General features: G+C 44.2%; 2 protein-coding genes across 2 annotated transcripts in view; both read right to left on the bottom strand.

Annotated features, from left to right (window-relative positions):
• Nucleotides 1-431: 431 nt before the first annotated feature.
• On the bottom strand, nucleotides 432-6,075 carry Kcnj8 (potassium inwardly rectifying channel subfamily J member 8). The gene is made up of 3 exons (XM_051173372.1): nucleotides 5,894-6,075; nucleotides 4,699-5,141; nucleotides 432-1,492 (listed from the first exon to the last, which is right to left on the bottom strand). The coding sequence occupies exons 2-3, from the start codon at nucleotides 5,070-5,072 to the stop codon at nucleotides 592-594; spliced, it is 1,275 nt and encodes a 424-aa protein (XP_051029329.1). The 5' UTR covers nucleotides 5,073-5,141; nucleotides 5,894-6,075; the 3' UTR covers nucleotides 432-591.
• Nucleotides 6,076-20,969: 14,894 nt separating this feature from the next.
• Abcc9 (ATP binding cassette subfamily C member 9) overlaps nucleotides 20,970-22,182 on the bottom strand; it is a 101,676-nt gene continuing 100,463 nt past the window's right edge. Inside the window, exon 38 of the mRNA XM_051173324.1 lies at nucleotides 20,970-21,285. Coding sequence (XP_051029281.1) covers nucleotides 21,148-21,285 — 138 coding nt within the window. The 3' untranslated portion in view covers nucleotides 20,970-21,147. The remainder of the gene's footprint in view (nucleotides 21,286-22,182) is intronic.

Raw genomic sequence — 22,182 nt, forward strand, 5'->3', positions numbered from 1 at the left:
GTAGAAAACTGAGCAATGATTTGTACAAGAGCTAGGACCCAGTTTTTCTGTGTACCCTTGTCCAGTTCCACCCAACAGACAGTCAAGAGAAGCCAAAATACAGCATTAGTGAGTGACCAAACACTGCTTAGAGAGAGGGATCTGAAAGGTTTGCTTTGTGCCTCCTATCACACGGGGCATCACGGGGAGGAACACGGTCGGGGTATAAAAGGTGCTTAATGCGATTGGAGATGCCCCTTCCTATTCTATCTGCAGTAGTAGAGTGAGCAACCAAACAGAATAGCCAGTGATCTCACCTATTACACGTTTCAGACAGACCAACCCTAAACTGTGTTTAAAAATGAGAGACGAGTATCTCCCAATTCCTGTACTTTAGCATGTAACAGTGACCGTTCTGTGTGCGAAACAAATGTGAGCCTCGAGTCTTCTGCTTTGTGTGCTATTATTTATTAATAAAGGAAGCTTTATTTCTTGAATATGAACATTTTTCGGTGCATCAAAATATGAATACTGTGTTCCAACCTTGTCTTGGTGGCCAGTCCAACATTCAGTCATCAGAACTCAGGGTGACAGTGTCGGGTCATCCTGCAGTCATGATTCCGATGGGCACTGGTTTCCTTCTGGAGTCATGAACTGCACCTTAGGCACCATGAGGGAAGAGTTATTCCTTCGGATGGAGTTGCTTCTCCTCATGGAGTTGTTTCTCCTCATGGAGTTGCGCTTCCTCAGAGAATTCTGGTGTGATAGTTCACTCTTTTGGAGGGTCTGAATCAGGATGGAAGGCTTCTCATCCAGCTCCCGGGCACTGCATCTGGGGGCAGCCACCTTCACAGTATTTCCAAATTTAGAATAGTCCACAGAGTATACTCCCTCCTCCTCGGTCACAATGGACACGAAGCGGTGCCCCCACTGGATCTCCTCGGCAATGTAGGAGGTCCTTGCTTGTGTGGTGATGCCGGTGGTTTCCACCACACCCTCAAGAATCACTATGACCTCCAGGTCCTGATTAACAAGGTCAGTTGCTGAGATATCGTACAGGGGGCTGCGCTTATCAATCACGTGGCAGATGATCAAAGGGGCTACCAGGAAGATGTTGTTGCTCTCAATGGGATTGTCCACCGGAATGTCTAGCTGGTGAATCGGGACCACCTCCCCTTCTGGCGTCGTCGTTTTCTTGACTACCTGGATGCGCACCGAGGCACTAATGATCATGCTCTTCCTCAGGTCACCCACCCGAAACATGAAGCACAGCTTGCCGTTGCGGACTGCGATCACAGCGTGGCGGCTGAAAATCAGAGTCTCCGCCCTTCTGTGGGCTTGAGCCGTTTTCATGAAGATGCAGCCCAACATGACCGCGTTGATGATCAGGCCCACGATGTTCTGCAGAATCAAAACGGTGATGGCCAGAGGGCACTCCTCCGTCATCATCCTCCCCCCAAATCCAATGGTCACTTGAACTTCGATGGAGAACAGGAACGCAGACGTGAATGATCTGCAGGTAATGACGGCAGAAACAGTGCCAGGTCAGGGTGCTGCGCATGGTGGAAACAGCCCAGGGGGGAGCTTTGCTCTCCGCTAGCCAGGTAAGTCACTCTGGAAAGACTAATTCTAAATGCAAGCTTCCTCTGCCCCCCCACACCCCTCCGCACCCTCCCTTTCCATTCCCCCTACCCACCCCCTCCCAGCATCCTTTCTCCTCCCCTACTACTTTACACCAACGTATGTAGCTCCAGATTTGGGGATACAATTTCACTAACATTTCATAGGTCATGCCCCATGAAGAGTCATTCATTAAAAAACAAATAAATAGTGTAGATTATTCCATTTTCACCATAACCCAACTTACAATGTAAAATTTTGTGTCAGGTAGTGTTGTTCTTTTGTTACAGTTATAGGAATAAAGCTGGAGAAGGGGGGAGGTGGTCCCGTGTGGGGGTCCCAAGTGAGTGGGGTCCAAAGGTAAGGGGCCACATGGGAGAGCTTAGCAGGTGAGGGTGACCGAGAAGGAGGGAATAACACGCCAGGCAGACAGAGCTTGAGTGAGGAGTTTATTTAGAAAGGGGAGTGAGGGGGAAGGGAAGAGACACAGAGACACCGGGAACAGAAGAGGAGAGAGAGAGAGAGAGAGAGAGAGAGAGAGAGAGAGAGAGAGAGAGAGAGAGAGAGAGAGAGAAGATCTGGAAGGCAAAAGAGCTTAAAAGAGAAATGGACAGGGGTCTGACTTTTAAAGGGTCCTTTGCACCTGTCTGCAGACTAGTAGTCATGGAACCCTGGGCTGACCAGGGTACTGCCTGAGTGCATTCTGCCAGGTGACAGGGGCAGGCCAGCGCAATGCTTGACTCCTTACAGGTAGGTGTTTCTTATTAATCACCTATTGATATTTAAGACATTTGAGTCATATGGAAGGTTCTGAGTAATTAGTGAAGTTTTCATTATTTATAACTTATAAAATGATAATCATCATCCTGTGATTAATTGTTCTGTTTACATAACTTAGGACAGTGCTAAGGTATAGTATAACATATACTATCCCCGAACATTAATATTTTAATAAGGAGAATGATTTCTCCATTGAGAGGAAGAGCAGTTTCTCACTGATTAGCTCCTTTTGTTTTCTAAGTGATCCAGAGAATGTTCTAAAAGAGTTGCAAGTGTCAGTTTGTAAATGACTATGTCTGTGTAATGATGACCTCCCTGAGTCCTGTCAGTTCTGGCCTGGCATCCTCAAAGAGGCAAGGGGAAGGTGCCAACAGGTGTCAGGATTTTTGGGGGCATTTTTTTTGTTTGTTTTTGTTTGTGTGGCTTTACATCTCCTCCCCATCTTAGTGAAAGGACAAGGGTTCGTGGTTCCTCAGGGACCCGAGTCTCTCAGGGAGACTCCTGAGTAACTCTGCTTAACCTCTGGCTGAGAAGCATCACACTTGGTTATTAGCAAATTATTCACTTGGCTGCATACCCAGTATCGCCTTGGCTTCTTCACAGCTCCTATCCCTGCCACTCACCCCGATTCCAGAGTTCTCCAATTTCATAGAAGAGAAGCCATACATAAGCAGGCTGTCCAAATATTACCTGGGAATGCCAGGCACAAGGTGTACACAGAACATTTGCAGTTTGAGCACTCTGCATGTTCTGCACTTTGGCAGGAGGCCAGGAGAGCGTGAGTCCACACTCACCCATCAGCTGTTCAGGGGGATTGGAAGGGGAGAAAGGGTTTGTGCAAAACTCCAAGAACTGATGTCTGCCCCACCTGCTAAATGATTTCTTTTTCATAGATAGTGACTATAAATTGTCTTGAGTAAAATTAGTGTATTTTTCCATGTCGCTATGATTCTTTTCTTCCAGTCCCCCTTGTCAGTATCTCTTGCCTGTTTACTGGAAACTTGTTTGACTGTCACACCCTCAGCAGCCACATGGATGCCAGTAAGTCACCCGGAGACAGTGCATTACAGTCACGTATTAACTTCAAAGGCTCTACACACAGGACTCTGTTCTCTGAATCTCCAGTGCTCTGTTCACAGGGGCTTCTTACCCACATTGCCACAGAGGCAAGCTTGAGAAAAGAAAATTCTCCCTGCCCAGCGTTAGAGCTGTGGACCAGTCTATTGGTGCATCGCCCTCTCCCCAAATCTGAGGTGGGATCTCTGTGTGGTCTAAGGTGACCTCCTGTTGACTGCAGGCTTGGTCATAGGGAAAAGTGGGTAAGGTCATGAGAGATTCTGCTTCCAGCCACATCACATGCATTTACAGGATCCCAGGGCCACTAAAGGTCTCCTTGTTAACCATTTCCTGCCTGGACAATGCTTCTTTAGTTTCTCTGCCTGATGAATTATGCGAATCTGGAACATGATTCAGAAAATACCCTGGAAATTTTTCCAATATTACCACTGTTTTTTATCTAGTGAACATTTTTTTTTGTGTGACTGATATAAATCATATCTTTGTCTAACAAAACAGATTAAGAAAAAATTTGCTCCATTGCAATGTTCTTGGATCTCATGGAAATACCAAAGGACAGAAAATCAAATGCACTTTAGCTGTCTTTGAAGCGACCCTAAATGTTGAAGTCAAATTTATGTAACCCAAAAGCTGGCTTGTTCCTGTCCTGTGGGAGTTTTGGAAGGGGAGACTTCAATATGCGCTTGTTGCTACTCAACCCCTTCAGTGAAAACTTGGACCAAATTTCACTAAAAACTTCTCTTCTGAATTTAAGCTTTCATTTTCGAATCTAAATCAATATCAAATTTGCTAAAAAAATATCTTGAAAAAGAAGGGCTTACATCTATTTGAATTATTTTATTTTTTGGTGTATTTTAAAATCAAGGACACTTCATGTAAAAATACCTCTCCTGTTTGCACAATACTTTTGGTTGACTGGAGATGTTTACTGGTGCACACTGGACATCAGCTTCATGCTGAAAATGAGCTGTGGTTTGGAGAGTCAGGAATCCTTTGGATCCATTCAAGGTTAGCACCAAGAAGCAGTCCCACATTCTCGGAGACTTAGCTGTGAAACTACATTTATAAAGAATGTTGATGTGCTAGCCTCCACCCTGCACCCCAAATTTGCTTTTGTTTTTGTTTCTGAACTGTCCAATGAAAACCCTGTTGTTTCACAATCAGCTACATGAAAGGGCTTTTTTGTTTCTACACTGCTGGCAACCCCTGCCTCCCCACATTTGCATTGCATTTCGTTCTTACCTGACATTGGTCACACAGACAGTGGACTCCAGGCCGCTCTTCTCCATGCCGCTTTTCTCCATGTAAGCATAGATGTCCCCGTGGGCGAAGGCCACCAGCCACCACATGATAGCGAAGAGCAGCCAGCTGCAGAGGAAGGACATGGTGAAGATGACCAGCGTGTGACGCCACTTCAGGTCTACCAAGGTGGTGAAGATGTCCTGCAGGAAGCGACCCTGTTCACGGATGTTCTTGTGCGCCAGGTTGCAGGCTCCGCTCTTAGCAATGAAGCGGGCTTTGGGCAGGCGGTCGCGGATGCGCGGCTTGCGCAGGTTCTCCGCGGCGATGCGTGCCAGTACATACTCCTCCGGGATGATGCTCTTCCTGGCCAACATCTTCCTATCACCATAGCCTGTCTATACACCTGCCCGAACCTGACGATCCTTTTCTCCACACGCGTCCTCCTATACCAGAGAAACACTTATTAAAAACTGTCGACTTCATTTCCTCGCCTCGGGTCCTTGTTCATAGGGATGCTATTTCACACACACGGAGTGGCATGCAAAAAATACAAACCTAGCTAGCCTCCGGTCTGCAAACTCAGAGAAAACTTTTGATCGGAACCAGAGGAATTATTCCCTTCCCCATCTCCCCGAGCACTGTGGCTTCACATATGAAAATCTTAGAGCATTCTTTGCAAATACAGTCTTGAAAAAAATTCTGTCATTCACCGCACCTAGGGATTAGGGCAAGGATATGTGCACACGCCGCCATCAAAGAAGAGAATTAAAGCCAGCTGGGATTACCATCCACTTGTTTTTTAAGTAAAGTAGCGAGGTTAAATGTAAAGAAAGGTGGAATTCTTATTTTTAGTAGCAGCGAAAAAATTGTTTCCTGCTCATTAAGAAAATGTTAACCGTAATTGATAGGGTACCCGAGCGATGCTCTTTCTCGTACTTGAAGATTTAGTTTGAAGGATTTACGAGATGAATTTTAAAAAGCAATCTAGCCTCCTCTCCCCTCCCCTCTCTATGTACCTATCACACCACATACTGATAACTATTTGCGACACAGGGATCAGACACACAGCAGAGGGCTGCGATGGAGTTCCAGGGCGTGAGCCTGGCTGGCTGCATTTGGGCTGTGGCTTTGGAAGTCAAGGGCTGGCCTGCGACCGGCTTCCCCTAGTCTTCCCGGGAGGAGCGACGCAACTTACAGACTCAGGGCAGCGCGCGCGGCGGCGAGAGCTCCGCGCACCCCAGGGCGCAAGGCGGGAGGGTCCCTGGCTCTCACATCCCAGGAGCAGGGCCGCCACAGCGCCAGGGACAAATCCGGGGGATGCCGGTCCTCCAGAACTGAGTTAAGACTCTAGAAGGTGCTGTCCACTGTGCACGCGGGGAGGAGGGCTGGGGGGGACGAGGGGTGGGTCTCCCCCCTCCCTCCAACTGCTGCCGGGCTCCTGGAGGGCAGGGGAGGAGTTGGGGGCAGAGATGCCGGGGTTGTGTTCTGCTAGCTCCGGAGTCGCCTAGTTGGGGCCAGACCTCCGAGCGAAGCGGGCCAGGGAAGGTGGAGGAGGAGGCCAGTCTGGGGGAGGCAGGGAGCCGGCCAGGAGGGAGGGACCACCGGGGGAGGAGGCACCCGCTAAGCCAGATCGGTTCCCAGTAGCTGCGACTCTGCTGTCGGTCTGACACACACATCTTTAAAAGGCTAGCTGCTCAGAGAACTTTCCGAGTCCAAGTTCACTGACGCAAAGAGATTTTAATTTATTATTTTTTAATTGCAACTTTGGGACATCACTGGGTTGCTTCAGCTCGAATAAAAACAGATGGAGAGTGTTTAGGTGTTCTGGGTGGGGTGAGGTAGAGTGGGGTGGGGTGGGGTCCCTGCCCCGAGGGCACAGATCTCTCACATTAGAAGGGAGGGGGTGGGAGAGCTGCTCAAATCCTGTCTAATAAACTTCACGCGCGCGCGGAAGGAAAGAAGGAAGGAAGGAGGAAAGGAAGGAAGGAAGGAAGGAAGGAAGGAAGGAAGGAAGGAAGGAAGGAAGGAGAGGCTAAAAACCCCATCAGCGATCTCTTCCAATCAGTTTACAGTCTAGTGTCGCAGCTGCCAGCAAGGTACAGCCAGTGCTTGTGTTTCTGACTTGTGACACCTCCCTCGCCTGTGTAGATTGTCTGAAGGACTGATTATACAGTAGTTATCCTCCTATAGCTTTGAGAAGGAGCCAGGAGGGACACATTTGCTCTCTCCCGCAGGCCAAGCCTCTGGTTTTTGGCGTTTGTGTTAATGGAAACTTTAATTCTTGGAAATTTAATGTGTTTTCCCAGACTTGCGGGTCGAGAGTATATGAAGTATAAACAACTTGCTCATTTACTAGAAAATCCTAAAATTAGTCCTTAATGAAGGAAACTTATGACTTCCCCCATCTCCTGTTTTCCATTGTGGGTAGACCTGCTTAACCCCTTGAAAGGCTGGAGGGCCTGTCCCATCAGTGGCAATTCCTTCTGCTCCCTTCGGTTTTTGCTGTGGTGGCCTGATAGCAGCCATGTAGATATTAACATCAAAAACACTGGGCAGTCTTTTCCCCCAGAAGACAGGGTATCGTGTGTCCAAGCTGGCCTCGGACTTGCTGTATAGCCTACAATGACTTTGACTCTCAGATCCTGCTGCCTGTATTTTTGTCCGAGTGCTGAGGTCACAGGTGCACACCATCATGCCCGTTTTTGTTCTGTTTTGCTTTTCAGAGCTTGTGCATGCTACGCAAGCACTGTACCAAACGAGGTACAAAGAAGTACCTTCTTTCCTTTAGTGATTTCATTGACCTTTGAGACAGGATTTCACTGTGTAACCCAGGCTAGCTTGTAGTTCACTGCATAGCCTGGACAGGCCTGAAACTCAAGGCAATACTCCTGAGTCGACCTCTTGAGCGTAGGTGAAGTTTCTTTGTGTCTTGGCAGCTGCCCCCAAATAACCTCAAAGGGGCTTAATGTTAATTATAAATGCTTGGCCAATAAGTAGCTCAGGCTTGTTACGAGCTAACTTGTAGAACTTAAACTAACCCATTTACAATCGTCTATACTCTGCCACAGGTGTTACTTCTTCTGTCTTGTGCCTCCTGTTTCCTCTCTGTGTCTTGCCTCTTCTGACTCTGCCCTTCTTCTTCCCAGTGGCCATAGTCTGGTTTCCCCACCTAACCATATTGGCCAGTCAGCTTCTTTATTAATCACAGCGACACAAACTCACACAGTGTGAAGGTGAATTACACAACTGAGCGCTAAGATTAAAGAATCAATGTGCCATGCTTGGTTCCTAAACATCTAATATGTGTTTATATAGCTAGGAATATATAAATATATGCTGTTCTTAAGAGACACACAGCGGGAGCAGAGGAGTTGTGAAACTGATAAGAGTTGACCCAATCGAGGATGTGATTAAATAGAAAAGGAGGGTAAGAGCACTGGCTGCTCTTCCGGAGGACTTGGGTTCAGTTCCCAGCACCCAGCACATGGTAGCTCACAACTAACTGTAACTTCAGCTCCAGGAGATTCAATATCTACTTCACAACTGTACAAGTAGTACCTAGACATGCATGCAGACAAACACACACACACACACACACACACACACACACACACACACACACTTAAAATGTTAAATAAAGGGAAATATCAAAAGGTGCCATATGAATTCTGTACAAAGCAGTGAAGGCTAGAATACCAGGGGAGCATTCTTGGATTGTTTGGTATCCAGGCCAGTCTTTGAAAAAACTAGATCTGTTTGGAGTATATTGAAAAGCGGAAAAAAGACATTCCACAGGCACGCAGACCACCATGAAACGTGGGCAAGAGCCTTTGCATAGCGGAGGAAATTAATCTAGCCAGCAGCCAGGAAGCAGAGAGAGAATTTCCAAAGAGAATTAGCAGAGGAAGGAAGCATGGACACCATCCCACCAGTCGGGGTTCTACGCTGAGCAAAGAAAGGAGAAAGGAGCAAGTGAGCTGAGCACCAGCATCCACCTGCCCTACTTCCGGGCAGCAGATGCAGACTGACCAGATGCATCTCACCCCCGCCACCATGCCCGCCCCGCCCCGATGGACTATGTCTCCTAAACCGTATGCCCAGACAAACCCCTCTTCCCACATGACGCTCTTGCAGGGATTTCACCCCAGCAACAAGAAAAAAGAGCAATTAAAGGAGTGTCCCAAAGTTCTGACTCTCTAAAGAAATGAAGCTTGTCAGATGCTTGCAGGCGGTGGAGGGGTGACACCCGATGTCTTTGTCAACTGCCCGTTGCTGTGACTACCAAGGGAAGGTTGGTGGGGGCCCTGGAAAAGACTTCTGAGGCGGAGGGTGGGGTCTTTGTGTCTGAGGACTTTGCCTGTGGCTTGACTTGCGAATTTTCAACTCTTGGACTTCAGCATTTGGAAAGCCTTCCAGATGACAGCCAGGATGGTGGTCGGTGTATTTTCTCAGTCTAAACCACTTGGGAACGTATTGCTTTGGCATCAGCTCAATAAAGCATTACATAAACTAGTAATCAAAACATCATGTTACAAACTCACTTTCAGAGTGTTATCATCGATTGAGAATGGCACTATAACTCTTTATAGTATCCGTCTCAGTGCGTTCAGGAAACATTTCTTACACACATATGGTAAGAATTTCTCTTCTTATACTCAGGTCATTCATCTTGTCAAAGCTATCCATTAGAATTGCAAATGAAAAAGATTTACATTCAGCTACTATACCAACTCAGGAGGGAGTGCGCATCAGAAAGCCATAAGAGGCATGGATGATGACAACCGACACCTTGTATTTGCATCTAGGTGGATAAAACAAATACTCTGCTCCGGGAAGAGGAAACTGTAGTCTGTTAAGCACAAAAGGAATGGTTTATATAACTACGAACCATAAAAGTTTATGAACAATCAACCAGGGGCTGGGGAGACAGTTCAATCAGTACATGTTGGCCTAGCAAGTAAGAGGACCAGACAGAGTTCAAGCTCCAGAAAGTTTGCTGTGACAGAACATTTCTAATCTGAGCATTGGAGAGAAGCTCCCTGGGCCTGAAGCTCTCAGATGAGGATAGATTCGGCTGTGGAGGTTGGTGGGGGCCCTGGAAATGACTTCTGAGATGGAGGGTGGGGTCTTTGTGTCTGATGACTTTGCCTTTGACTTGATCACAAATTAAATTGTCTGTAATGAGAAGGTACACATTCTTCCAATAACATGCAACAAAACACTTTAATCCAGAGATGTGAGAAGTTTCCGTTTATGATGCAGGTGCTGTGGTTTGGATACAGTCTGAATGTGTCCTCCAAGAGTTCCCGGGCCAGCAACTTGGTCTCAGGTGTGGCATTGTGAGAGATGGGGAAGTACATTGTGCATTGTATGTGTGTGTGTGTGCTGTTTATATGCTGTGTGTGCGCACATATGTGTGTAGGTGCATATGTACATGTGTATGCCTGTGTGTGTAGGTTAGAAGTTAATTTCAGCTGTTGTTTCTCAGATTCAATTCACCTCATTTTTAAATATTAGTCTCTCATTGGTCTGGAGCTCACTGTAGACTAGCTGACTAGTGAACTCCAAGGTTCCTCCGGTCTCTGATTTGCCAGCACTAGGAATTCAATGCATGCCACCTGCCTGGCATTTCATCTGGGCACCCGGCCTCTGAACACAAGTCCCCAAACTGCCTGGCAGTTATATCAACTGAGTCATCTCTCAGGCCTCTGGAATGATGGGATTTTTAAGAGGTGGTCAAGTCCTGAAGGCATAGTCCTCAAAAGATAGCTACTGTTGGTAAATTTTCTCAAAGCCTTTATGAATATATATTCATTGTACAAAGAGATGGGTTTCATAAAGGCATATTTGCTCAAGTCTGTCTCTACTTTGCCCATATTCCCCTCTCTCTACATCCTGTCCTCTGTCTGAGAGAAAGGTCTAGATCTGTTTTCATTTCTCTCAGTATGGTGATCTCCACCCCCCTCCATTTTCTTACAAATGACACAGTGCCATTCTTTACAAAATTTTCATTACTATTCCACATTGTGTGTGGGTTGCCCACACATGCCACGGCATGTGTGTGGAAGTCAGAGGAGAGCTTCGGGGAGTCATCGGTCCTGTGGATTGAGCTCGGGCCATCAGGTTTGAGGACAAGTGCCTTTCCTGCTGAGCCACCCCATTGTACTGGTCTTCCCTCTTTATGACTGAATGAAACTTCATTTTGTACATGCTCTGCGTCCATTCTTCTGTTGACGGGCACCAAGGCTGGCCTTGAGGAGTAGGTTAGTTCCCAAGAGGGCAGGCTGTTCTGAATCTCTGGCTCCATGCCCATGTGATCTTGGGCATATGAAGTTCCCTTCCTTAAGGTCTTCTCTAGAGATCGGACTACAAGTATACTTGATCTTGTCCTTTCAGTCCTCAAACAGCCAGATATATCCCCTTCCTTAAAAAGTATCTAACCTTCCAGGTGGGCATTGGTGGCTCACACCTTTAATCCCAGCAGGACATTGTCCAAAACAATACAGAGAAACCCTGTCTCCAAAAAAAAAAAAAAAAAAAAAAAAAAAAAGTATCTAACCTTAGGTCTTTTGCTGCAGGAACAGAAGATGGGCATATTCAAAGGCAAGACAAGTTATACAGTGCCTGCCCTCTGACATGTACCTATGAACTCTTAATATATGGTAATTGGTTTTGGCAACAGGGAGTGTAGGAAGGGAGGCAGGTACAACCCCCAGATTTCTTCCATTATTACCTCTCTTCCTAATCTAAGGCTAAGACAATGAGGGACTATGTATTACAATTTTATAGAGCAGGGTGTTATTTTTGAGATCTTCCCAACCTTTGGAGTATGGTATACATTCAATAGTTGTGTTGGTGCCTCCACAGCTCTTAAATTTGACTGATGCCAGATACTGAACAGGGACCAACCAAAACACTAGTAATGAGACAAGAACTCAGGCGTCACTATGTCTGTTTTAACGGACTTGTGAATGTCACCAAGAGAAAAGTGGCTCCTTCAACCAAGGAGAGAATATCCGTGAGCATTTTCTACACAGAAGCTACAAAATGCTAGTTCTAAATAAAGCTGGGAGTTCCCACCCCCACCCCAAGAAAGGAGGACTCGATGCTGTTAGCTGTTGGCGTTTCCAGGACCTGAACTTTGGTATTGACATGAGAGAGAGAGAGAGAGAGAGAGAGAGAGAGAGAGAGAGAGAGAGAGAGAGAGAGAGAGAGGGTGGGGTGAGGTGAGGGGATCTGCAAGAGCCTGGCCTCTGCTCTGCAGTGAGAGCACTCAGCACTTAGAGATTTCCAAAGATGTCCTTCTCTATCCTGGGCTTTCAAACCCAGTGACTCATGCAATGCCTGGAGAGAGAACCTGACATTTCCCAGAACTCCTTGGTGAGTGGCTGCTTATCACCACCTTTCAAAAAAAAAATGCCAGCAATGGAAGGGATTATTACACCAGTTGAAAGACTTAAAAGCACTTGTAGATTTGAGCCCAAGTGCTGGCTTGATTAGCTTATTTCTGGTCAAAGACTTGTTACATATCCCCAGCTGGCACAGGAATTCACTGTTAGAATTCACAGGCTGGCTTCAGAGTCACAGAGAGCAACCTGCTTCTGCATCCTGCATGCTGAAATAAAGCTATGTACCTCTACCCCTAGTTCATCACAAGCATATGTGTTTCTTGTATGCATGTGACCTCTGGCCTCCAAGGGCACACTTGTACTCATATCAGTATGGGTATGTACACACACACAGGGGAGAGAGAGAGAGAGAGGGAGGGAGGGAGGGAGGGAGGGAGGGAGGGAGGGAGGGAGGGAGAACCTGTCTACTCAACTATTCAGCTCCACACAGAGGTGGCGATGTGAGATGTGATCCTTGTCACAGCCTTGACAATTTGCCTCTGCTAGGCTGTAGCCCCATTTGCCTGAGCTTCCTCCGTTTGTTTTGCCTGTTGAGCTGTGTGCATGTGGAATCCCAACCTAAGCTGTGAACACATATTCAGCCCTGGTGGAGCCTTCCAGGTCTGCAAATTGGCTGTGCCATTTTTCTTCCTTCCAGTAGTATCTGATGCTCGACCCTCGCCCTCGTCATGTTGCCAGACAGTTTCTTAGTAGGTAGTTCTTTTTACTTGATTCCTGAAGAAGCATGCTGAGCACGTTTTCATAAACCCATCGACAAATACACACACTTTAAAATTTCTTATAGATTATTGTTTTTGCTAGCTCTTGTGCTAACATTCACACACACACACACACACACACACACACAGTTGATTCTTTGAGAATGTCATACATGGTATTTTGGTCATATTTACCTTTCCATACCCATCCAACTTTGTGACCTCATTTTTATTTACTTGTTTCTTACTTTAAAAAAGGCAACTGAATCCAGTTAGTGCTACCTATATACTCTTGGGTGGGTGGACAACTACTGGATCTACCATGAGCCATGACCAAGCCATACTCTTGATGAAATCAACTTTGTCTCTCTCAGCAGCTATCAATTACCAGATGCCACCTCTCCCTCTTCAAGCTGGCATTTTGGTTGACTTGAGCATTGAACAGTTCTTGTATATTCTGTCACAACTACTGTGACTTTATATGTGCAACTGCCTATTGTGTCTGGAAAACACTGAATTTAAATACCATTACATGTGTCCCTCTCAGGGTCCTCCTTGTTTCTAGCTTCTCTGGAGCTGTGAACTTTAGTCTAGTTATCCTTTGCTTTATTTCTAATACCAACTTATGAATGAATACATACTGTGTTTGTTTTTCTGAGTCTGGGCTACTTCACTCAGTAGGTTTATTTTTAGTTCCATCTACTTGCCTGAAAATTTCATGAGGTCATCATTTTTTATTGCTGAGTAGTGCTCCATTGTGTAAATGTACCACATTTTCCTTATCCATTCTTCGGTTGAGGGGCATCTAGGTTGTTTCCAGGTTCTGGATATTACAAATAATGCTGCTATGAACATTGTTGAGCAAATGTCCTTAAGGTACCATTGAGCATCCTTTGGGTAAATGACCAAGAATGGAGAAATTTACATCTGAACCAAGCTCATGGAAACTCATAAACTCTAGACCTAAAACTGTGGAGATGCCAGTGGACCAAACTAGGCCCTCCATATGTGGGAGACAGTTGTGAAGCTTGGACTATCAGAGAGGCCCCTGGTAGTAGGACCATGATACAAACCTGGGACATGAGCTAGCTTGTTAGAGCCCATTCACTATGCCATGCTCAGTCTTAATGCATGGAGTACATTGGCCTTGCCCTAACCTATTGTGCCAGACTATGTTGGCTCCTCATGGGAGCCTGAGGAGGAGTAGATTGGGGGTGGGCTAGGTGGGAGGTGGGGGTGGAGGAGGTAAGGGGGATGGGAAGGATAACTCTGGTTGGAATGTAAAATGAAATAAAAAAATAAAAAATGGAAAAATATTAAAAGACAAAAAAAAAAAGAAAAAATACTGCTGCAGTTAAAAAAAATCATTCTAGGTTGTTAATTTTCTTAGTTTAATTTTGAATGTGTGATGTTTATGTTCTCTTTAATTCCATAAGAAATCTATACTATAACCATACTTTAGTATTACATAATCTATACTTTACTATATTGTTGATCCTTACCAAAACTTCAGAGGCATTCATAATATGAGATATAATTATATAATTTCCCTTCCTTAATATATTATTTCATCATCACAGAATTAGGATATAAATGTGTCTCTGTGTAACTCAGTTATCCTGGAACTCAGTCTGTAGATCAGACTGGATTGGAACTCAGATCCACCTGCCTCTGCCTCCTGAATGCTGGGATTAAAGTCATGTACCACCACTGCATGGCTATAAATTTATTTTTAAAGGGAAGTTGATCCTGTGATTTAAAAAAAGTAAGGTGTATCCATAAGATTCAATATATATTCTGAAGTCTCATTGCTAATATTTCATACTGGAGCATGTTTTCTAATCATGTTGTCATTTTGTCAGTCACTTGTGGTGAATGAAGCTCAGCTTGGAAAGGGAGCACTTTGTCACATGCTTGAGTTTTCCTTTTTGCAAATAAAGAAATAGGGTTGCAGACTTAACTGATAAATGCCAGACTGTATATCCACTAAGTGATGGAAGCTAAACATTAATTATATAACCCAGACTTTTAATTCCCTCTTGTTCCCTGTCAGTACTATCCCAAATAGAGTCACATAGTTATTTTTTATTGGGTACCATATACAAGATAAATTACTTATTGTCAAGAGACATTAACTCACAAGTCTAGTCTTCAGTGAATTCCACGGTTAAGAATACAGCCTTAAAGTCAGATTTCTGGAATTTTCCTCTCAGCTCCACTGAAGCTTGGGCAAGTTGGCTTCTCTGATTCTCAGTTATAAAAGGAAATAAAAATATTTTACTTTGCAGTTTTTTCCCCTAGATTAAACTGGATCTTGCTCACAAGGTTCCTATCATATATACGCAGCATATATCAGCTACTCTTACCCTTGTTGCAAAAACTTAACAGGATGGTTTTATCATATGTATTCTATTAATGTCTAAGCTGATGTCATATTATTCTTCTGTTCTTTTCCCCAGTGATTTTATTTCTCTTGTGTTGTTTGATATGAGATGGTACTAGACGTTACAGAGGTTATATAATATTTAAATCATAAATCATTATTTCATCTCTATGTTTCATTGGCAGGCATAGCTAAGTTTTATTAAAAATACCATTTAAGCCAAGAATTCCTGATGAAATATTAGGCTTGCTAATTCCCCCCCCCCAGGTTGTTGGACAAAGGCCTAGATGCCTTGTGTTCCTGATATAATATTTTATCACAATGAATGCATTCTAGAAGCTCAGTCCAGTTGGAATGAAGAAGAGATGCCCCAATTAACTCCCCAAAGTCATAACTTCCCACCCACCATTTCTTCTTTTGCTGAGGACACAGACTTGTGATGTTTGGGTTAAATGCTTGGCACCTTTGAGTGTCCGGGGTTGAAGCCTGTGGGGGAAATGAAGAATGCACGGAAAGTCTATGGGTCAGAAGCCCTAACATGGTATTAACACTTGTTTGAATGGCTGTGAGAAAGGCCTTATGGAAGCTGTGTGGCATAAAGTCATTTCTGCAGGAAAGTAAAACTCGGGCTTAAAGTCACAGAGGTGATTCCTCATGGTAGTTCCTGTTTTGTTTTCTTGTTTTCAAAGACAAACACATCCTTCCTTGGACTCTTCCTCCAGCCATGGTAGGGAAAGGCTGGGAGACTCTGGAACAGAAGTGTTTGTCAGCCAGCTTATTTGATTGTGTGACAGGCAGAACGGAAAGATTCTCCCTCTTAAACACTCCTCCCTCTAAAAAATGAAAGTGGTCAGTGATAAGTACAGTGTGTTAATGGCCACTACAGGACATCAATGGCCAGTGTGGTGCATCAGAGGCCATTATAGGGTACCATTCTCTTCTTAAACATACTGTCTGTGAGCTGGGTTTCCTGAGATCACTCACCGGTTGTCATGATATCTCTAATTTGTGTTGTTTTCCTCTGCATAAATATATATATATATATATATATATATATATATATATATATATAATTTAAATTAAGTGTACACATTCATGGGAAGGAAGAGTATGTGCACATGTGGGTACAAGTAAGTTCTCATAGAGGCCAGAAGACAGAGTGGGATTCCCTGAAGCTGTAGTGACACGTGGCTGTGAGTCATCCAACATGGGTGCTGGGACCTGGACTTGGGTGTCTTAATCACCAGGCCACCCCCCCCCCCAGACTTTACTTGTGATCGTTGAGTACCATCTGGGCCACAGCCTTGACCTCAGAGGCAAATCCTTGACTTAGACGACACAGAGAAAATTGTTCTAGGTACACGGAGAGGAGAGTTAGAAGAAACTGAGTACTCTCTTGCCCAGTCCTCTGGGCAGACAACTGGAGAAGCAGAGGTAGCCATAAGCTGGAAAGCTGGATGATTTTGTGTCAAATATGTAGGGCACAGGAGCCAGTCAATGATGGTGCTGGGCTGAGGGAAGTCAAGGGGGCGAGTCCTGCACACCTGATGAGGTCACTGCATGAACAGCTTATGATCCCTAGGAAAAGCGCAGGATGCCTAGGGTGTGATACGCTGACCTTTAAAACCATCGTCTGGCTGTTTTCCCGCTCCGTGTTTTTTTTTTTTTAACCTTTAAAAGATGCCTGCTATGGGACACTAAATGAGTTCCTGCTTTATTAGACTCCCTCTCTCTGCTGCATCTGATTGTCTTGGGGATTCTGGGAGACTGGGGAACAGGCAGGAAGCACTTACCTTTCCTCGTTCCCAGCTGAGCTTTCTGTGGCTGGGCAAAGAAAAGACCCCTGCAAATCCAGTCATAAGGGGTGTGTGAAAAGTGAGAAAGCCAAAGTCGTCCATAAAGTCTACATGCAAGGCAAAACGGTGGCAGAGATGGCAATGTAACAGAAAGAAAAGAAAACCTAGAGACAATGGAACTGAGGGTCTGGCCAGTCCCCAGACTGACCTCTAGACATGTCTCCATCGCCAGTGCTCCCGATGCCCCCTGATAATTCTGACTGGCATGGCTCTCCCAACCTTTGCTCTTTGAGAAACAGAATATTGGTGACTATCATGTGAACGGCCAGTAGAAATGTGCTGCGGGACACGTAATGAGAGGTGACTTAAACCCCGCGTAGAAGACACACAGTGTGAGTATAGCGACATGTAAAGATGGCACCTGGAGAACAAAACGTGGCAGTATAACCCTCGTGATACCTTCCACTCCTTCTGTCCACGCTGGGAAACTGGGAAATGTCAGCAACAGCCCACCACCCCCAAGCCAGGCATGTCAGTCTATTGTTCACACGTAGAGACGCACATGGCATGTACATGGCGTATACATTTGGAACTCAGAAGAATCACAAGCAAAGGATTCGATAGCTAACTCAGATGTGGACAGCCCACATGTAATTCTCATGAGAAGTGTTCATGCTTAGAATTCCCACTGCTTGGTAAGTGACAAATCTAAAGAAAATGGTTTTGGGAATCCTGACCATCTCCACAGATGAGATTCAAAACAAGATTGCATCATCAGGGAACCAAACAATGCATTCCGTGACATGGAGACATCTGAGGGATTCAGGGTAAAGTGATGTCAGTGACAAAGAGAAGCTGGTGCACCCGGGCATGGTGCTGCATGCATAGAAACCCAGCACTTGGGAGGCTGAGGCCAGAGGATCACTCATGAGTTCAAGGCCAGGCTCAGCTAAATCATGAGAGAGGAGGGTGTGGGATAGGCTTAGGTGACCTAACCCAAACTTGGCCAACTATATGTAAATCTCATCTGAGGCCCTTGTTAGAAATGCATAAACTCTCTTCCTTGGTGACTTTGAGCCAGTGAACCCTACCAATGCTTAATAAATCCATGATGTGAGTAACCTACAGCTACTGAGTGTAAGTTCCAGGTGCATCATTTTAGCTGGTATTTCTCCTTCTAACTGGTGGCATGTAGTTTCAGACAATGGGTCAATATGGGAGCTAGTCCTGTAATCCCAGAATCCAAAAACTGTTAGAAAATAAGTGACAAGGGACAGATTGAAAGAAAATCATAAGAATCAGTCAATAAATGTTTGGGAAAAGTCCAGTCATAGAAACACTTAGTTAATGATGTGAAAAATGTAAAAATGAAGAAGGAGAAAGAGGAGGAGAAGAAGAAGGAACATTTGCACTGGTCCACTCAATGGAAACAGCTCTGAAGCCTGTAGGCGGTACACGTGTGCCTCGTGGAAATCATGAAGGCAGGCCTGGCAAGCATGTTGACTTACATGCAATGGAATTGTCTGCAGAAGAAAAGTCACTCGCTGTAATTGAGTAAACAAAAGGACTAGTTTATTCAATGAGATAAGCCAGTATGTTCTCATGTACTATAGAGGATAAACATAGTGTATACAACAAACAAATTTAATATCTGAGAATAAATAGAATAAGAGTAACAAGGAGTAGGAAAGAGTAAACAGCCATGTGGCTAGCAGTAAAAAGAATCAGTTGATAAATGGACATATTTATTTGGAGCTATGCATTTTTTAGTATCAAGGGCACAAAGATGGTACTTAGAAGAGCTTATGGTACCTGATCTAAATCCAGGAGAATTGTGAGAAATACTGAAGGGTTACAACATTTGAGGGAAACTATCTTTACTTGCACAACGACACCAGTAACCTGTCATTTTACTACAAACATTTTTGCATTTATTGCTTTTTTTTTACAGATAGTAAAGAATAAATATGTGCAATGTTGATTTGGTTAGATGAACATAAAGTTCAACTTGATTGAGATTATTTTCTTTCCTTGACATTTTCTTAAACTTGTCATAAAATCTCTTGCTGTGGAAAAATCTTTGTACACTGTAAATATGTATTGCTGTCATTGTTAATAAAAAGCTGATTGGTAGACAGGTAGGCAAACTTTTCGGGGCAGAGAGAATGCTAGGAAGAAGGGCAGAGTCGGAGGGGGTCTTGAGCCAGACACAGAAGAAGCAACATGGGAAGGAAGTTCATAGCCTCGGGGCAACACACAGATGAACAGAAATGGGTTAATTTACATTGTAAGATCTGGCTGGAGACAAGTCTAAGCTATTGGCTGAGCATTTATCATTAATAATAAGTCTCTGAATGGTTACTTGGTAGCTGCTGCTGAGACACAGAAAAACTCTGCCTACAAATTCCTTTCTGTCACTGAAGGTAACACAAACAAAGTAATGCATGATTAATTAGCGGAGAACATCACCCCTGACTTCATTTGGTAGGTTTGGTTTTGTGAATAATCAAGCATTTACTCAACTTAATCAAGTAAAGGCTCTAGGGAATGAAAACTCACGTCTGTCCAGGATCGTGTAGTTTTACACCCGAAGCAGCTACATCTGTAGGCAAACCTTTCTGTGTAAGGAGGTGTGACTTGGTGACAAACATCATGGATATTCAGCCCCAACAGAACCTTTTCACACCAGCAGTATTTTAGTAGATTAGTCAAGCTTTTATGAAGTACTTTTGAGATCTAATTTATTGATAATGACTGTGATCTGCTGGCTTTCTTCAATACTATTATTTTCTCCTAATGAAGTTTTATATGTGGGACAAAAGGTGGAGACTTAAGCAAAGTACTCCAGATAATTTTTGTCCATCTTTATGAACTTCCTACATTAGGGTCTACACCTTGATATATACTGATAAAAAAATTTAAGTCTTGAAACAAATGCATTCCCGATCAATTATGAGTCCTTGAGATCTCGCAATGCGTAAAGATGCTCAGAGGGAACTCAGCAAAGCTTGTAGCAGATGGGCAAGAGTTACAGAAACCATGGTAGATAGAATCATAGGGAAGCTAACCTTCATTGAGTTCGACTTTATTAACTAGCATTTAAGTGAAACAGGACACCTAATATCCTGCAGATTTCTGGTATACTCTTTTGCTCAAAAATTAGAACAGGACAAATGGCCACATGTATGTCATCAATGTTTATGGGTGAAATTTGCCAAGTAGAAATGAACACTCACTATCTATATAACTCCTCCCACAGAAATGATTGTAGGGAATATCTGGTACCCTTGAGGAATGTGCACTTGCCAAGATTAGCATGCAGCTAAAATGTGGCACAAATATGTGTGTGTGCATGTGTGTGTGTGTGTGTGTGTGTGTGTGTGTGTGTTGGATAAGGCCATTTATCTATATTCTTTTGAGTCCTGAATAATATAGCATCTCAGGATTCAGAGTCATTACCTGGCTAACGAAGAATTAAAACTCCAGAAAGCTTAACTGATCTCTTGCTAAAGGATTGAACCTAACTTAAACTTTCTCTTTATTGGAGAGAGGAAAATAGAAACAAGTATGTTTTCAAATATTCAACCTCTGGTCATGATGTTTCTCTTCTAAGAGGTTGGCTTTACAGATGGGTACCAAAAATGCGATAATTCTTGATGACAGGGAATTATGTAAAAGGGGGAAAAGTTAAAAAAAAAATCAATGTGAAGAGCGCAGAAAAATATTCTCCTAAGGTAGATCATGAAAGTGAGTATTTCATTAGAAAATGGATTTTCTTTTATTCACTTCCTACACAGGTGTCCCAACAGCAAAGCAAAGTTAGCCTTCCCAGGAAGAGAGTGGTAATATAGATCACTCAATTACTCATCCCAATTCCCACGTTTGACAGACACTGACCAGACTCACTCAAACTGATTTACCACTTAAAGTAACTTGCTATTCTAACCTACCCTGATTGTTAGAAAAAAATCACCCCCGATGAACCTACAAGAAGTGTAGCTAAGGAAACTGTTAAACCAAAGCAGGAAACAGAAACTTGAACTTTGCATGCAGAAATCTGCCCATGTCTATGGTGCTGTCCTACGAAGGCCCAGGTGAGTGAGGCTCCCTTGGGTGCACTGACTTCAGGCATTTAAATCCGAGCGGTGTTGCAAGGCATCCCTTCACATATCTGCACGGACAAATGAGGCAAACACTCCATCTTCCTGGGCCAAGAGGCTTTCTGGGGTGTCGTACTCCAAAATGTTTCCTCTCTTCATCACGATAACCAGGTCGGCAGTCAGAATAGTGTGGACCCGGTGCTGTGTGAGTGCGAAAAAACAGGGAGAGTCGTTATGAACTTGAACACGTGAGCCAAACAGTGAATATGAGTATTTCACAGACTGGCCATGCATGAGTGCCTCTTTACTTGGAGTATGCAAAGAAATACCCCCTTCTATTAATCAATTATTTTATATACTTTTAAATACCAACCAATGTTGTTAGCTGTGTTTGCTCTATCTTAACTTTAGAGCAGCTAAGTTGTGTCACTATTTTACTGAAACCTGACAACTAATAAATGTGTCTCAACAAACTGCTGAAGGGAGCCAGCCATTGTGAACCAGTTGAATTATATTTTGTTCTTGATTATAGTTATCTCATGTGTGAGCCCACTAAGTCCCTGGGTTAACACGCCATAAGAAGGACCCTGAGACCCTGAGAGATACAGGTATACAAATCCCACCTGGGGAAGTCTATTCTGGCATTCAGCATTTGACTGTGTCATCCAGGACTATTGATGTGTGATGGGAGATGTCATTTTGTAAACACGTTTCTCTTACTGGTTAATGAATAAGTCCAATTGGCCAATAGGAAAGCAAGATAGGTGGGACTAGGAGACAAGGAGGATTTGGGGAGAGGTAGGAGGTGATTCAACATGTAGAGACTTGAGAGAGCAGAGGTTCACACCCTCTCTCTGGTAAGATAAGACCATGTGGAAATACTTAGATTAATAGAAATGGGTTAATATTTAAGACAGAGCTAGCCAATAAGAAACAGTAGTAACAGGCCAACAGCTTTATATCTAATACAGTGTCTCTGTGTGTTATTTGGGGCTGGCACAGCTGTGGGTCCAGGCTGGTGGGAAAACTGCTCATAACAGATGTGTAGTCTCTTATTTGATGGACATCACTATCAGTCACTGGCTCACTTCCCATGGC

Source organism: Phodopus roborovskii, unplaced genomic scaffold (genome assembly GCF_943737965.1).
Source record: "Phodopus roborovskii unplaced genomic scaffold, PHOROB, whole genome shotgun sequence".
NCBI lineage: Eukaryota > Metazoa > Chordata > Mammalia > Rodentia > Cricetidae > Phodopus > Phodopus roborovskii.

What these genes read in the sequence shown, in the direction of transcription:
- Kcnj8 (XM_051173372.1), bottom strand. Translation starts at nt 5,072, where the DNA reads ATGTTGGCCAGGAAGAGCATCATCCCGGAGGAGTATGTACTGGCACGC. An exon ending in GTCTGTGTGACCAATGTCAG is followed by an intron (nt 1,493 to 4,698) that starts GTAAGAACGAAA and finishes CATTACCTGCAG; the next exon opens with ATCATTCACGTCTGCGTTCC.